This window comes from Vulpes lagopus, chromosome 3 (genome assembly GCF_018345385.1).
Source record: "Vulpes lagopus strain Blue_001 chromosome 3, ASM1834538v1, whole genome shotgun sequence".
Taxonomy (NCBI): domain Eukaryota; kingdom Metazoa; phylum Chordata; class Mammalia; order Carnivora; family Canidae; genus Vulpes; species Vulpes lagopus.
Window position 1 is genome coordinate 28,979,885 of NC_054826.1, and position 17,571 is coordinate 28,997,455.

A 17,571-nucleotide genomic window follows, 5' to 3' on the forward strand; every position below is an offset into this window, starting at 1 on the left:
TTGGACATCTTCCCATTTCAATATATACATGTATAATCCTTTGAATAGCATGTTCTTCTACCACATGGCTGCTCCCCAGTTTATTTAACTAGTCTCTATTAATGGACAGTGGTTTGCTTCTTTTCTTTTGATATTACAGATAGTGTTCAGTGATTATTCATGAGCATATGCCATTTTAGTTAGGTGCAAGTATTTTTTTTAAGATTTTATTTATTTATTAATGAGAGACACAAAGAGAGAAAGAGAGAGAGAGAGAGAGGCAGAGACACAAGCAGGCTCCATGCAGGGACCCCGATGTGGGACTTGATCCCCAATCTCCAGGATCACTCCCTAGGCTGAAGGTGGTACTAAACCACTGAGCCACCCGGGCTGTCCAGGTGCAAGTATTTTTTTTTAAAGATTTTATTCATTTATTTTAGAGAGAGAGAGTGCATGTACATGAGTGAGGGGAGGGGCAGAGGGAGAAAGACTCTCAAGCAGACTCTGTGCTGAGTGCGGAGCTCCATGTGGGCCTTGATCTCTTGACCCTGAGATCATGACCTGAGCAGAAATCCAGAGTTGGATGCTCAACCAACTGAGCTACCCAGGTGCCCCATAGGTACAGGTGTTTCTGTAAGGTAAATGTCCAGACGTGGACTCCTTACTCAAAGAAAGTATGTATGGATAATTCTGGTATTGCAAAATTTCCTTCTGTAAAGGCTATACCAGGTTACATTCCTATGAGCAAGATGTGGGTGTCTGTTTCCTTATAGCCACACCAGAGTGTGTCATTAAACTTTAGAATATTTGCGACTGAGAGAGGTGACAAATGGTGTCTCATTGTGGTTTCATTTTGCATTTACTTCTTATTATTAAAGTTGGTCATTTCTTTGTATATTTAAAAGTTGTTTATATTTCCTTGTCTGGGATTGTTCTTCTTTTCTGTTTCAAAAAGGCTTCTATCTTCCCTCAGGACAAGCTCCCCAAATAGAGATAGATGAAGGTCATTTTCTGATAATCAGAATAGTGTAGGAGGAAGAGAGGCTACTATTATTTCATCTTACTTAGATGTTCCCTTTACACCCAGAGAAAGGCCATGTAGATTTAGATCTTTGGAGATGACATTGCCTCCTGTGGAAGTTCCTACTGCCTCCCCTCCTCCCTTGCCTATCCCCTTAACCCTCTGAAGCCTCCTTTTCAAGTACCCATGTCCTGGCCCCTCCCAGCTGCCCCCCCACCAGAGTACATACACTCCCCCCCACTTTTTTTTAAAAAGACTTTATTTATTTATTCATGAGAGACACAGAGAGCGGAGGCTGAGACTAGCAGAGGAGAGCTGGCTCCATTCTGGGAAGCGGGATGTGGGACTTGATCATGGGTCTCCAGGGGATCAGTCCCTGTAGCCGAAGGCAGCACTTAAAACCACCCCCCCCCCCCCCCCCCCCCCCCCCAACCTGAGCCACCCGGGCTGCCCTATGAAGATATTTTTTAAATTAAGATTTTGAACGGATAATAGTTAATTGTTCAAAAGCTTTAAAACATTCACATTTATGCAGCAAAAAACAAAAAAAAATAAATCGGTTGTCTGTCTATTCAAGTACTTCATCACAAAAATACTACGCCCAGCCCTAAAGTGAGGTAACCACTTTTAAATGGCTTATGGATCTTTGCAGCGTTCCTTAAGTAACTTATAGAGCAAATTTAAGTTTATACTCTTATTTTACTGCCTTTTTAAAGAAAGTTTTTTTTTTTCACTTACATATGTCTTGGACATCTTCCCATTTCAATTTTACATGTTATAATCCTTTGATATAGCATGTTCTTTACCCTTTGGCTGCTCCCTGTTTATTTAACTAGTCTCTATTATATGGACAGTGGTTTGCTCTTTTCTTTGATATTACAGATAGTGTTCAGTGATTATTCATGTGCATATGCCATTTTATTAGGTGCAAGTATTTTTTTTAGATTTTTTTTATTTATTAATGAGGACAAAAAAAGAGGGAAAGAGAGAGCAGAGAGAGAGGCGAGAACACAAGCAGGCTCCTAATAGCTGGGACCCCGATGTGGGACTTGATCCCAATCTCCAGGATACAATACCTAGGCCTGAAGGTGGTACTTTTTTTAAACCACTGAGGCCAACCGGGCTGGTCCAGGTGCAAGTTTTTTTTTTAAAGATTTTATTCATTCTATTTTGAGTGAGAGAGAGTGCATGTACATGGTGAGGGGAGGGGCAGAGGAGTAAAGAATCTTCAAGCAGGGACTCTGTGCTGAGTGCGGAGCTCATGTGGGACTTGTTCTCATTGACCATGAGATCCTGACCTGAGCAGAAATCCAGAGTTGGATGCTCAACCAACTGTGCTACCCAGGTGCCCATTGGTACAGGTGTTTCTGTAAGGTAAATGTCCAGACGTGGACTCCTACTCAAGAAAGTATGTATGGATAATTTGGTATTGCAAAATTTTCCTTCTGTAAAGGGCTTATACCAGGTTAATCTATGACTGCAAGTTGGCGGTGTCTGTTTTCCTTATAGCCAACACCAGAGTGTGTCATTAAACTTTTGATATTTGCGAATGAGAGAGGTGACATATGGTGTCGCATTTTGGTTTATTTTGCATTTACTTCTTATTATTAATGTTGGTCATTTCTTTGTATATTTAAAAGTTGTTTATATTTCATTGTCTGGGATTGTTCTTCTTTTCTGTTTCAATAAAAGGCTTCTATCTTCACTCAGGAGAAGCTCCCAAATAGAGGATAGAGGAAGGTCATTTTTATGATAATCAGAATAGTGTAGGAGAGAGAGGCTAATATTATTTAATCTTACTTAGATGTTCCCTTTGAGCCAAAGGCAGACACACTCAACTGCTGATCCACCCAGGTGTCCCACACTTCCTCCCTTTGATCCAGCCTTCTCATTGTCTTACAAATTTAGATTTTTGCAAGGGTCACTATATACATTTCAATAGGAAAGTGGCAAGGGTTACAAAAATGAGGAAAGCAAGGAGGCGGATGTGGAGCAAAAGGGAGCAGTGGAGACTGCAGCCAACCAGAGCCAACAGATCCTGTGTAGAGACAGGCTGCAGCCCAGCCTCTCCCTTGGGCTGCTCTATCGAGTAACTTTTGTTATGTAAGAGACCATCCCAAAACAGAATGGCTTAAGACAGACATTTATTTGGCTCACGCTGCTGCATGTTAGCAACGTAGCTGGGCTCAGTAGATGATCCTTCTAGCCCTGGCTCCGTACTTCATATGCCTGTCATCAACTGTAGGTCAGCTTTGCTGATCTTGGCTGGGCTCTCTTGTGTATCTGAGACACGTGAGCTCTCTCAGCTCTGGCCATACAGCCTCTCATCATCTGGCAGGTGGCTCAGGCTTGTTCACATGGTGGTCACAGGTGAGACAGGAAGAGAGCAGAAGGGAGGGCAGAGGAAGGGGGAGGGGGCCAGGGAGGGACTTTGGAGGTCTTGGCTGGGAATCGGCATGCTGTGACAGACCCAAGGGGTGGAAAAATAGACCCGACTGTTCAAAGGGAGGAGCTCCGAAGACATATTCAAAGTGTGTGGATACAACAGTAGCCACCACAACAAAGGATGTAAACACAGAGAGTCAAATAATTACAGCCCTAGTTTACAAACCATCTGCCTCAGTTGCCGTGTAGGAATATGAATCCACTGTGGCCAGATCCTCTTGATTTTTTGAAAGAAGTCAGAAACTTTGATATAACATCTCCCAGGTGCCAAATACTAGCATTTAGCTCAGACATGTTGGAAGCACTCTCCAGGGGCCCTGGTTGGCACAGAGGCTGCTATATGTCATGCTTTCCACACTCTGGTCTTTCCCAGCCAGACCAGTCCTGGCTTTTTCATGGGCCCTGGTGCCACAATGCCCAGTGGCCAATCTGACTCTGCCAAGGTGAATCTAATTCACCGCCATTTCATGTCTCAGAACCTGGTTTCCTTGTGTGTAAAGGGGGCATAATAACTATACCTCATTGGGGTATGAGAGGCAGAGACACAGGCAGAGGGACGAGAAGAAGAAGTGAGAGAGAGAGAGAGAGAGAGAGAGAGAGAGGCAGAGACACAGGCAGAGGGAGAAGCTGGCTCCATTCAGGGAGCCGGATGTGGGACTTGATCATGGGTCTCCAGGATCAGTCCCTGAGCCGAAGGCAGCACTAAACCCCTGAGCCACCCGGGCTGCCCCTAGAAGATATTTTTTAAATTAAGATTTTGAACGGATAATAGTTACATAGTTCAAAAGCTTTAAAACATTCACATTTATGCAGCAAAAAACAAAAAAAAAAAAATCGTGTCCTGTCTAATCAAGTCCCTTCATCCACACAAATACTACTCCCAGCCCTAAAGTAGAGGTAACCACTTTTAAATGGCTTATGGATCTTTGCAGCGTTCCTTAATACATATAGAGCAAATATAAGTTTATACTCTTATTTTACTGCCTTTTTAAAGAAAGTTTTTTTTTTCACTTACCATATGTCTTGGACATCTTCCCATTTCAATATATACATGTATAATCCTTTGAATAGCATGTTCTTCTACCACATGGCTGCTCCCCAGTTTATTTAACTAGTCTCTATTAATGGACAGTGGTTTGCTTCTTTTCTTTTGATATTACAGATAGTGTTCAGTGATTATTCATGAGCATATGCCATTTTAGTTAGGTGCAAGTATTTTTTTTAAGATTTTATTTATTTATTAATGAGAGACACAAAGAGAGAAAGAGAGAGAGAGAGAGAGGCAGAGACACAAGCAGGCTCCATGCAGGGACCCCGATGTGGGACTTGATCCCCAATCTCCAGGATCACTCCCTAGGCTGAAGGTGGTACTAAACCACTGAGCCACCCGGGCTGTCCAGGTGCAAGTATTTTTTTTTAAAGATTTTATTCATTTATTTTAGAGAGAGAGAGTGCATGTACATGAGTGAGGGGAGGGGCAGAGGGAGAAAGACTCTCAAGCAGACTCTGTGCTGAGTGCGGAGCTCCATGTGGGCCTTGATCTCTTGACCCTGAGATCATGACCTGAGCAGAAATCCAGAGTTGGATGCTCAACCAACTGAGCTACCCAGGTGCCCCATAGGTACAGGTGTTTCTGTAAGGTAAATGTCCAGACGTGGACTCCTTACTCAAAGAAAGTATGTATGGATAATTCTGGTATTGCAAAATTTCCTTCTGTAAAGGCTATACCAGGTTACATTCCTATGAGCAAGATGTGGGTGTCTGTTTCCTTATAGCCACACCAGAGTGTGTCATTAAACTTTAGAATATTTGCGACTGAGAGAGGTGACAAATGGTGTCTCATTGTGGTTTCATTTTGCATTTACTTCTTATTATTAAAGTTGGTCATTTCTTTGTATATTTAAAAGTTGTTTATATTTCCTTGTCTGGGATTGTTCTTCTTTTCTGTTTCAAAAAGGCTTCTATCTTCCCTCAGGACAAGCTCCCCAAATAGAGATAGATGAAGGTCATTTTCTGATAATCAGAATAGTGTAGGAGGAAGAGAGGCTACTATTATTTCATCTTACTTAGATGTTCCCTTTACACCCAGAGAAAGGCCATGTAGATTTAGATCTTTGGAGATGACATTGCCTCCTGTGGAAGTTCCTACTGCCTCCCCTCCTCCCTTGCCTATCCCCTTAACCCTCTGAAGCCTCCTTTTCAAGTACCCATGTCCTGGCCCCTCCCAGCTGCCCCCCCACCAGAGTACATACACTCCCCCCCACTTTTTTTTTAAAAAGACTTTATTTATTTATTCATGAGAGACACAGAGAGCGGGAGGCTGAGACATAGGCAGAGGAAGAAGCAGGCTCCATGCAGGGAGCCCGATGTGGGACTTGATCCCGGGACTCCAGGGTCACGCCCTGAGCCAAAGGCAGACACACTCAACTGCTGAACCACCCAGGTGTCCCACACTTCCTCCCTTTGATCCATCCTTCCATTGTTCTTACAAATTTAGATTTTTGCAAGGTCACTAAATACATTTCAATAGGAAAGTGGCAGGTTACAAAAATGAGGAAAGCAAGGAGGCGGATGTGGAGCAAAAGGGAGCAGTGGAGACTGCAGCCAACCAGAGCCAACAGATCCTGTGTAGAGACAGGCTGCAGCCCAGCCTCTCCCTTGGGCTGCTCTATCGAGTAACTTTTGTTATGTAAGAGACCATCCCAAAACAGAATGGCTTAAGACAGACATTTATTTGGCTCACGCTGCTGCATGTTAGCAACGTAGCTGGGCTCAGTAGATGATCCTTCTAGCCCTGGCTCCGTACTTCATATGCCTGTCATCAACTGTAGGTCAGCTTTGCTGATCTTGGCTGGGCTCTCTTGTGTATCTGAGACACGTGAGCTCTCTCAGCTCTGGCCATACAGCCTCTCATCATCTGGCAGGTGGCTCAGGCTTGTTCACATGGTGGTCACAGGTGAGACAGGAAGAGAGCAGAAGGGAGGGCAGAGGAAGGGGGAGGGGGCCAGGGAGGGACTTTGGAGGTCTTGGCTGGGAATCGGCATGCTGTGACAGACCCAAGGGGTGGAAAAATAGACCCGACTGTTCAAAGGGAGGAGCTCCGAAGACATATTCAAAGTGTGTGGATACAACAGTAGCCACCACAACAAAGGATGTAAACACAGAGAGTCAAATAATTACAGCCCTAGTTTACAAACCATCTGCCTCAGTTGCCGTGTAGGAATATGAATCCACTGTGGCCAGATCCTCTTGATTTTTTGAAAGAAGTCAGAAACTTTGATATAACATCTCCCAGGTGCCAAATACTAGCATTTAGCTCAGACATGTTGGAAGCACTCTCCAGGGGCCCTGGTTGGCACAGAGGCTGCTATATGTCATGCTTTCCACACTCTGGTCTTTCCCAGCCAGACCAGTCCTGGCTTTTTCATGGGCCCTGGTGCCACAATGCCCAGTGGCCAATCTGACTCTGCCAAGGTGAATCTAATTCACCGCCATTTCATGTCTCAGAACCTGGTTTCCTTGTGTGTAAAGGGGGCATAATAACTATACCTCATTGGGGTATGGACTAATGGTACCCAAATGACACTGTAAACCCCAGTTGTCTTGTCTAGGCAGGGGTTGTATTTCTCTGAAACCACACTGTGGCTCTCAGCTCTACTGGTTTCAATGCTCCTTTTTAAAAAAGAATTTTATTTATTTTTGAGAGAGAGAGAGAGAGAGAGAGAACAGCAGGGGGAGCAGCAGAGGGAGAAGCAGGCTCCCTACTGGGAGCCTGATGCAGAGCTCAGTTCTAGGACCCCAATATCATGACCTGAGCCAAAGGCAGATGCTTACCTTTTTTTTTTTTTCTAAGAGAGGGAAGGAGGGAGGGGTTGAGGGTAGTGGCAGAATGAGAGGGAGAGAGAGAATCTTAAGGAGGCTCTATGCTCATCACAGAGCCCTATGAGGGCATCAATCTCATGACCCTGAGATCATGACCTGAGCCAGAATCAAGAGCCGGATACTCAACCAACTGAGCCACTAAGGTGTCCCTCAATGCTCCTTTTTTATAACAAACATTAAATTATCATCCTGACATATAGTCTTGAAATATATATATATATATATATATGTGTGTATATATATATATGTGTGTGTGTGTGTGTGTGTGTGTATCCTACATATATATAGAGAACTGGAAAAAATCAATATACTGGCTTAACTGTAATAAAAAGGAGAAGTAAAAGGAAAATAATGTTTAATAAAGTGATATTATTTCAGTGTGCAAATGCTTGGGCACCACTACCCGAGAAAATCTAATGAAGCAATCAGATGCTGGCACCTACTTATAATAAAGAAGTTTGGATTCAAGGAAGGAAAAGTCAGAAACCATTCCCCATAAGAAGTATCGAAAAAGGAAAGAGCAGAGAATGTGCATGCCCTAGCATGACAAGTAGCAATGAGAGCAAATTTGACCTCCTGGTGTATGATAAGGAAAAGAAGGAAACAACATAAATGACGTAGGGATAGCATTACATTCTAGGGGGCAGAGGATGTGAGGAAGTAGGATGTATGATGTTCTTGCAGATGATCTGGGTCTTGTTTATGAAAGGTAGCATCCTAATAATTTCCAGCGTTGTGGTAAGTAGATGGAGTTGAAGTGCCCCCCAAAAAATCCCAGTTCTTGAAATTGCAATTGCAATCTTGAGGCATTCATTCAGTCTGTGCATGCTCACAGAGACTGTTGTCCATGACAGCACTGTTGTCCATGATGCAAGGCTGACCTTGCAGATGGCCTGCTGCTCTGGTCCCTGCCCACTGAGTGCCTAGAACAGCCCAGTGCCTGCACATTTCCACCATGCCCTCAATGAGAGCCTGTGCTCTAAAGCTGCACCAGGAATGCCATTCTTCCTGCCAGCATTGCTTTTCAGCTCCTATCTCTTGAAACAATAATCCTGGCTTTCTTGTGTGATCATGGGATTCTTTCTAGAGCTTAGTCAGATTCTTAGTGATTCCAAAATGCATGCTGCCCCCTACCCTTTATTTGGGTGGGTGAGTGGGTGGAGTGTTTAATTTGTCCTGTCTCTTAATGCAGCTCCTGCATTAAGGGGGTCAAGGGCTTGCCCTGGCAGGAGGCAGAAGTTCTGCAGCTAGCAGCAGGGAAGAGACTGGCCTGCAGAGGCAAGCACAAAGCACCCACAGTTTCAGAATGATGGCTGGGGCAGTGTTTGGAGAAGGCAGACAGTCTTTGTTTTCCTTTATTGGCAATCTTGGCAATCTTTGTTTTAAATATAAAAGTAATGTATGCTTACTGATAAAAAGGGAATATTCAAACAAACACAGGTATATAAAGAAAGAGTAAAAAAGTCCATCATCCCTTGGTCTCACATTTCCTCATTCCTCCACCTGATAGTTAACCTTTTCTATCCAGACTTTCTTCTGTTCATTTACAGACAGACAAGATGGATGGAAAGGAAGGAAGGGAGAAATTTTAAGGGGCTCCTGTTACACATGCTTTTTTAGAACTTACTTTTCATTTTTTATAAAGATCTTATTTGTTTATTTTAGAGGGAGAGGGAGAGGATGTGGGAGGAGGAGCAGAGGAAGAAAGACAAGTAGACTCTACACTCAGGACAGAGCCCGATGCGGGGCTTGATCCCACAACCCTGAAATCATGATGTAACCTGAAATGAAGAGTTAGACGCTTAACCAACAGATCCACCCAGGCACCTCAGGAACTTACTTTTTCACTTTTTCACATAACCATGGTTATAAATATCTTTTCACAACCCTAGGAGTAGTTCTACTGTGTTCTTGTTAATGGCGGCACAGTTCCTTTCCAGGGTGGCTCACAGACTATGGTCTTTTAACAAAGCCCCTGCTAAGAGGTATCTGGTTTGTTTCCAGTTTTTTACTGTGATAGAGTTGCTGGTAACTTCTGCTTTTATCTTTGCTCCCTTGAGTTGACATTTCTGTGGATAAATTTCTGGAGTAGAATGATGGAACAAAGTATTTGTACATTTCACAAATTGCTAAACTGCTCTTCAAAAAGAATTTACCAATCACTGCTCCCACCAAGAGAATATAAGTGGGCCTGTCTCCCTGTACCCACCCAGCTCTGGGAATTATCTATCTTTCTTTACTTTGCTTTGGCTTTTCTTTTCTTTTCCTTTTTATTGAAGTTCGATTTGCCAGCATATGGTATAATACCCAGTGCTCATCCCATCAAGTCTTTTCTTTTTTTTCCCTTTGTTTTTTCTTTTCTTTCTTTTCTTCTCTTTTTTCTTCTTCTTTGTTGGGGAAGGGGAATTATCTTTTAATTTGTGTTGCCTATTTGACGTGCAGCTTAAAAAATTTTCTCCAGGGCTGCCTGGGTGGCTCAGTGAGTTAAGCATCTGACTCTTGATCTCAGCTCAGGTCTTGAACTCAGGGTCATGAGTTCTAGCCCCATGTTGGGCCTACTTAAAAAAAAAATTTTTCCCCTCTAGATTACCTTAGAAAAACTGTAAACATAAAAGGCTGCCGTAATTCTGTTGTGACTCCTTGATAATTGTGGAGAAGAACTGTGATCATCTCTTTGAAGACCCCCTGTGCTCTTATTTGTGGAGTGACAGCTGTCCCCATGAAGCAGTTGGCCCTTTCCCATGGAAAGTAAGCCCAGAGGACAGAGTTTTGCAGATATCTGGTGACTTTTTCCATCTCCCCTGCCATGGTCAGCCAAGTGCTAGGAAACCCGTGGTGAGAGCAGATGGTCAGCGTAGGCATGTCCTGACAGGTAATCCTACCCCTGCCACTCCCCTAACACCCCACAGCTAATGAGGAGCACCCACCTGCTCTGCCTATTCTTAGCCTCACGACTGCTTTCCTGGATATTTGGACTGGAAATATTTCCTTAGGAGGAAGAGCAAGAGGCAAGGGTACCATGGAGAGGGGGCCAGAGAATGGCTGTGAGCAGCATCTGTGAGTCTTCTTGGAGGAGGAATGCTTAGACACTGAAGCTTGAAACTTCTTGAAAGGCAGATCTGAGGGCCACTGGTCATGATCAAGGGAAGACTAAGGGAGCCTTTCCCCAGACGCCATTGACTTGGGCACTCTTTCTGCAAATCCCAGACATGAGCAAGAAAGGAACTAGAAGTAGTCGTTCACTTATCAGTAGTGCATCTGGAAGGGATCTTGACACTACTCATTCTTGGGTTTTGTTTTTTTACTTTTTTCAGTGAAAATTTTCACACTTGTAGAAAAATAGAAGAATGTAATAAATATATACCACTCTTTAAAATTAATCAATGTTAACATTTTGCTTCATCTATTTTTAAGCTAAACTATTTTAAAGACAAATAATAGACATCATGACCTTTTACCTTTAAATACTTTAAATGCATCTCTATAAACTTAGAATTCCTGTGTTTTTTTTTTTTTTTTAAAACTTTCAACTTTTAAAGCTGCAGAACCATTTTATTGAATGGAATATCAGATGGATGTCCAGCATACAGAGTTGTGCTTGGGACATAGCCCAGTGGATATGTCACACAGGCAGTTGACTGTGTGAGTCTGGTGCTCTGGACAGAAGCTGGAAATGGAGTTCTGGGTTGGGGATGTGTTTAGAGTCATAGGACTAAATGAAGTCAGTAAGAGAGTGAGTGGAGGGGGGTGAAGGCTCTAGGGCACTCTGGCATTGGAGGAAGTCTAGCAGAGGAGGCCAAGAGAATGGCCCATGGAACAGGAAGAGCAGGACCAAGGGTACCTCTGGGGCTAGAAGAAGAAAGTGTTTCAAGAGCAGGGATTAATCAGCTGTGTCTGCTGCTGAGAAGCCAAGGAGGCAGAGGACAGAGAACTGATCATTACATTTAGTACAGATGGGGGACCAGGGCCCAGACCTAGCAGTGCCTGTCTAGCATCTAGATCTCCCACATTATAGATGAGGAAACAGAACCACATAAGGAGGTTGACCTGCCTGAGAGCACACAGCGAGTTAAATGGCAGAGCTGGGCCTAGAGCCCAGGGCTCCTGGTGCCCAAAAGGGTGGGCTTTCCCTACCTAACACCAGCCTTCTCCCTCAGGCCACAAGCTGGGCCCTCAGGCCTCAGTTTCTTACTGGTAATCCCTCTGCAGAGGATTACCAAGTACCCATTGCTGCTGCAGAAAATCCTGGAGAACACAGTCCCTGACGCCAGTGCCTACCCTGTACTTCAGAGGGCTGCCTCTGCCCTCCAGGACGTGAACACCAACATCAATGAGTACAAGAGGCGCAAGGAAGTGGGTAAGGACTTGGGGGATTTAGGGGCTATGTCAGTAAGAATGCTTCCAGCTACAAAAACACTAATCTCAAACTATCTTCATTAATAAAGTAAATGTAGTGGCTCCTGTAACCTCAAGTCTGGAGGTAATAGGATTTTAGGTAGGGTTTGATCAGGGTGCTGGCTCCATTTCCCTATAACTCTCTCATCTGGGCTCTTTACTGTGTGTCAGCTTCATCTTTAGGCTGGCCTCCCTCATAATAGTAAATGACTATTGCTGTTCTAATACTCATATCTGCACACCACCACCACCCCACGCACCCCCAGCATAAAACAGGGCCTTTCTTCGACTGACATTCAGATAGGTCCCATTTGGGTCATGTGCTCACCCTGAACCAATCACCATGGTTAGGGGAATGTCATGAGCCGATTGGTGTAGACCTGGCTTATGTATTATTCTTGGAACCAATGACTGTGGCCAGGGGGTTGGGACTATATGAATTGATTTATCCCAGCTAGCACCCACCTCCTGAACCAGAGTAAGATCAGTCCCATGCAAACCACATGGGTGTTATGCTGTGGAGGGGAAATGAATACCAAGGAATCCAAGAGATGTGTATATACCTTGGGAAGGGCAGCTAGTGCGTGGGGAACTCTGTCTCCCAGATTGTTAAAACAGAAAGGTTTGGAAAATGAAGCAGTGTCCCAAGTAGAGAGTAAACTCACTTGCACGACCTAGACGGTATAATAGTGATAATTTAGCTCATGATTACTAAGGGCTGTGACACGTCTTTCATTCATTATCTGGTTTGATCCTTAGCTACCCTCCGGGGCTGGCAGTGGCAGCCCCATCTCACAGGTCAAAGGAAAGCTTAAATCATTTGCTCCAGATCATAGAGCCGGTGAGAGCCAGAGCCGGGTTTCACACACAGGCCCGGGGTGGTGTGACGGATCAGTGAAAGGCCCTGCACCAGGAGTGGGGAAGCGTGGTTCCTAGCCTGGCCTGGCTGACCATGGCCAAGGAGCTTCAGGCCAATCATCTGTCTCTTGAGTTCTTTAGAAAGTCCATTCAGACCCACTATCTTATGTGATCCACCTGGCAATCATGTAAGGTAGCCGGTCTCATTGTACAAATGAGGAACAGCCCCAAGAAGTGGCGCCTTGCCAAAGTCAAGCAGATGGGCAGCTGTTCCGCCAGAGCTCACACCTTGGAACAAGCCCTGGGCTTTTCCTCTACAAGTTGGGGTTCTAACAGGCGTGCCGCTGATGTTTGAGAAGAGAGCCCAAGTAGATGCCTGGCCAGGCATGTCTGGGCTGCCTACTTTCCTTGGTCAGCTTTGGTCCCCATGCCTTGACTCTCCTCTGTTGGCACAGCCTCCAAGTACACCAAAGTGGAGCAGCTGACCCTCCGGGAGCGGCTGGCCCGCCTCAACACACACACCCTCTCCAAGAAGACCACTCGGCTGAGCCAGCTGCTGAAGCAGGAGGCGGGGCTCGTGCCCAAGGTGAGCGTGGATGGAGAAAGGGTGGCATCCCAGTCATTCCACAGGGGCAGGTGGCTTAGATTACTTTCAGAGATGAGGAAGCTGAGGCTAAGGGACTAAAATGACCTCTGAGCACTGCGTCACCAGGCAGAGGCCAGGGTAGGACTTTCTCCACTGTATCCTGTGCTACTATTTCTCTGAGTTTCTTTTTATGCAGATAGGAGAGCTAATCTCGGGTCCTGGCAAGGAACCGGCCTGGACTAGCTACTAGTAGCAGTTCAGGTTGATGGAGTACTTACTCTAAATCAGGCATTATTTGATCAACACAATGAAATAGGTGTTTTTATTACCCCATTTGCAGAAGAAGAAACAGACTTGGGGAGAGTAAAACACTTGCCCAAGGTCACACAGCTAGGAAGCAAGTGAACCAGGACTCATATGCTCATATATCTGATTCCGTGGCCTGAGTACAAAACCATTAAGTTGCACTCACTGCCTCTAACCGTCCCACTCATCTTTAGGGCTGGAGGACCTGGCTTTGATGGGTGGGGCTGTGGAAAGGTGGTCCCCAATGAGAGCTTGGGACATGGCCGTGAGTGTATATACTACTCCCCTCCACCCTCCCCAGGCATGGATATTCTCTGCTCTCACAAACCTCACTCTCCTCTCAGACAGAAGACAAGGAATTTGATGATTTAGAAGAGAGGTTCCATTGGGTGTCGTTGTGTGTGACGGAGATGAAGAACAATATGGCTGTTTACCTAGATAATCTGGAGGTGAGATCCTGCAGTTAATAATGGCTGGGCTGGGCTGGGTCCCCTAGGCAGGAGGCATGCAGAGCCCATCTGCCAAGCTGGTAAAAGCACCAGCTGCAGGAACCAAATGGACATGGTCACCCAGTCTTTGGCTGCAGGTCAGAATAAGGGCCACAGGCAAGTGCTCCCCAGTTTCTGAGCTCATTGAGCTCTTAGGGGGTGAGGTTCCCACTGGCCAGGATTAAAATTCACTGGGGTCTGAACCCTCCAGAGGGACCCTGCCAGTCTGGCACCTGGAGCAGGTAACAAACTCAGGTGCCTGAAAGAGTCAGGCAGGTAATATTATTTAGTGAAATGTGCAGGTGTCTGAGGCTTAATGTGTGACCAGTTGTTTATGAGACTTTTCAGTAGAGTTAAATACATAATAATATTTAGAATTTGACTGAATATATGGATGATTCAGATCTAAAGGGGCAGCTGTTACTTGGCTTAGAGAAGCTGTTGCTGTTTGGGAATCTGGAGCCAGGGTAGCCAGTTCTGATTTTAGGGGGAAAAAACAACTTTCAGATGAAATCTCATGATCTGTCCATGTGAGCAACAAATTAGAAAAACTTAAATGCTATACAGGCCCAAGAAAATGTAGCCCGCAGGAACACCAGCTTGCATGCCATCCAGCTCAACATTTTCCTTGTGCCAAAATCCTCCTTCACTTTTGTCATTGATGCTGACTCATTCCATCCCTTTCGTCCCTTCCTGTGGTTCTCAGTCATGTCCATTTGCACAAAGCAGCTTGGTCAGATGATAACAGGCTCTTTGGATAATGGGATTTGGGGTGGCCTTCCAGGAAGTGTGGAAAATGAGACAGGTCATAGTTGCAGGCCCGTCTGTGAGGGGCAGGTCCCCCTGCTTGTTCCTGCTCCATCCTGGGCCCCCCAACAGAAGGCAGCAGGATCCTGTCACAGTACAGCGAGACAGGAGGGGAAGGCTCTCAGAGCCCACAAGAGAGAGGATGGAGAAGCCGTGAGAGAGAAAGGAGAGGCACGTGAGAGACACATCTGGCTTTGCAGAGTAGGACAGGTATTTGGAAGCATTAGGCTATGTTTCCCCGGATGCAGGCTTACATGACAACACAGTGTAGTTGTAGAAGCCCATAGCAAGCACATGACTCCCTTTAATCCTCTGAGTCCAGGAGAAGCTTCTTGTTTTGTTTTAACATTTTATTTAGTCATTAGAGATAGCAGGAGCAGGGAAGAGGGGCAGAGGGAGAAGCAGACTTCCTGCTGAGCAGGGACCCTAGTGTGGGGCTGGATTCCAGGGTCCTGGGATCATTACCTGAGCCAAAGGCAGATGCTTAATGGTCTGAGCCACCCAGGCATCCCCAAGAGAAGTTTCTTTTGCTGGTATCTCTTTAACACAGGCAGAGCCAGTCTTGGATTGGGTGTAGTCTGCAGGCAGTGACATCCAGACAGAACTTAATGACATTGTTTGTTTTGATAGCAATTATTCTTTTTTTAAAAAAAGATTCTATTTATTCATTCATAAGAGACACAGAGGGAGAGGCAGAGACATAGGCAGAGAGAGGAGAAGCAGGCTCCATGCAGGGAGCCTGATGTGGGACTCGATCCCAGGACTCTGGGATCACGACCTGAGCCAAAGGCAGATGCCCAACCACTGAGGCACCCAGGCAGATGCCTTATAGCAATTATTCTTTTTTAAAAAAATATTTATTTATTCATGAGAGAGAGAGAGAGAGAGAGAGAGAGAGAGAGAGAGAGAGGCAGAGGGAGAAGCAGGCTCCATGCAGGGAGCCTGACATGGGACTCGATACTGGGTCCCCAGGATCAGGCCCTGGACTGAAGGTGGCGCTAAACCGCTAAGCCACCCAGGCTGCCCTATAGCAATTATTCTTACATGCCTATTTATGCAGTTATTGCTGGTTGCCCGTTGTGGTAATGTCATAAGGTGATTTAAAAAAATACATTGAGGGATCTCTAGGTGGCTCAGGGGTTTAGCACCTGCCTTTGGCCCAGGGCGCGATCCTAGAGTCCCGGGATCGAGTCCCACGTCAGCCTCCCGGCATGGAGCCTGCTTCTCCCTCCTCCTGTGTCTCTGCCTCTCTCTCTCTATGTCTATCATAAATAAATAAATCTTTTAAAAAATACATTGATATAAATAGGAATGGTTAGTTGATTTCAAGTATTAATAGAATATGTGGACTATGGACATGGCAGTAAAATCACAAAAGTGATATGCAAACACATGAAGTTTGGGAAGCATTGGAATCAGGAGAAAGATGTTGGTTCAGTTTAAGGAAGAACATTCTAATCACCCAAGATGTGCAAGGATGGAAGAGGCTGGGTGCTTCCCTCTCACGGTGGGTGTGCAGAGAGCCCAGATAATCTCTTTGGGAGTGGGGGTGGGAGGTATAGGTGCAAGAGGGCTACGATGGGTCCTGATTGGCCGTCTCTCTCGTTTGCTCTGGGTCCAGGCTTTCCTCCGCTTCAGGCCCCAGGAATACGATCTGGACATCCCTGGGGGGCCTGTGGTACAGTACTGCAGCCTGATGAGAGAACTCCAGCTGCAGGCCTTCCCACAGTTCGTGAGTGGAGCTTCTCCTTTCCCCTTTCTTGGTGAGACAGGTGATAGAGGGCGTTAAGAATATTTAGGGGCCTCCTGGCTGACTCAGTCAGTAGAGCATGCAACTCTTGATCTCAGGGTCGTGAATTTGAGCCCCAGTGGATTGTCACATCTGTAACCACCCAGAGTAGTCAGCAAAGCGGGGATTATTATTAATGCATTTTACTGATAAAAATAGCCCCAGCTGATGTTTGTTGTGCCTCACTATCTGCCAGGCAGATAAGCTGCTCAGCCCTTTACGTTCCTCATCTCTTTTAATCCTCACAACACAGCTTATAGGGTAGATGCTGTTAAGAGTCTCATTCTGCAGGCAAGAGCTAGAGGCCAAGAGACGATGACTTCCTAAGTTATTCAGATGGTCAGTGAGTAGATGATATCTGATCCCCAAAGACTGTGTTTGTGATCACCACTCTACAAAATCTTTTAAGATCCATGTGCAGATGTTAGGAAGTGCCAGGCACTCTGCTAAGCTCATATATGCACTATCCCCATTTTTCAGATGAGTGTGTTGAGGCACAAGAAAGATAGATAACATGCAAGAGGTCAGAGCTAGTTGGTTGGTGTGGGACTGGTGCTACCTAGGTCCCAAATCCCGTTCTCCCAGTGCCTACCCTTTGCCACCTCCTTCCCCAGCCCCAAGCTCACCTCTCCCCACAGAAGCAGCGGCTGGAAGGCCTGGTGTGGCAGCCATTGTGCAGCCTGGCTAAAGCCCTGGCTGGCCCTCAGAACCTGATCAAGAAGCGTCTGGACAAACTACTGGACTTCGAGAGGGTAGAAGAGAAGCTGTTGGAGGCGGGCAGCGTGACATACGAGGAGCAGGAGGCCCGGCACACATACCAGGCCCTCAACTCCCTCTTAGTGGCTGAGCTACCACAGCTTAACCAGCTGGCCATGCACTGGCTGGGCCAGATCCTGTGCACGTTCGTGGGCCTCCAGCGGGACCTTGCAAAGCACGTGCTGCAGAGGGCAGAGGGCAGCTTGGCCCAGGTGAGGCCTCTTGGGACTGGGGCTCCTCTGCAGAATAGCCAGGCAAG

At 45.8% G+C, this 17,571-nt stretch overlaps 1 protein-coding gene across 2 annotated transcripts in view; it reads left to right on the plus strand.

The window, feature by feature from the left end:
• ARHGEF37 (Rho guanine nucleotide exchange factor 37) overlaps nt 1-17,571 on the plus strand; it is a 60,060-nt gene that overhangs the window by 29,639 nt on the left and 12,850 nt on the right. For both annotated transcript variants that reach the window (XM_041747612.1, XM_041747613.1), the window contains exons 5-9: nt 11,485-11,684; nt 13,036-13,166; nt 13,817-13,921; nt 16,389-16,499; nt 17,195-17,524. In XM_041747612.1, the coding sequence (XP_041603546.1) occupies nt 11,485-11,684; nt 13,036-13,166; nt 13,817-13,921; nt 16,389-16,499; nt 17,195-17,524 (877 nt within the window). The remainder of the gene's footprint in view (nt 1-11,484; nt 11,685-13,035; nt 13,167-13,816; nt 13,922-16,388; nt 16,500-17,194; nt 17,525-17,571) is intronic.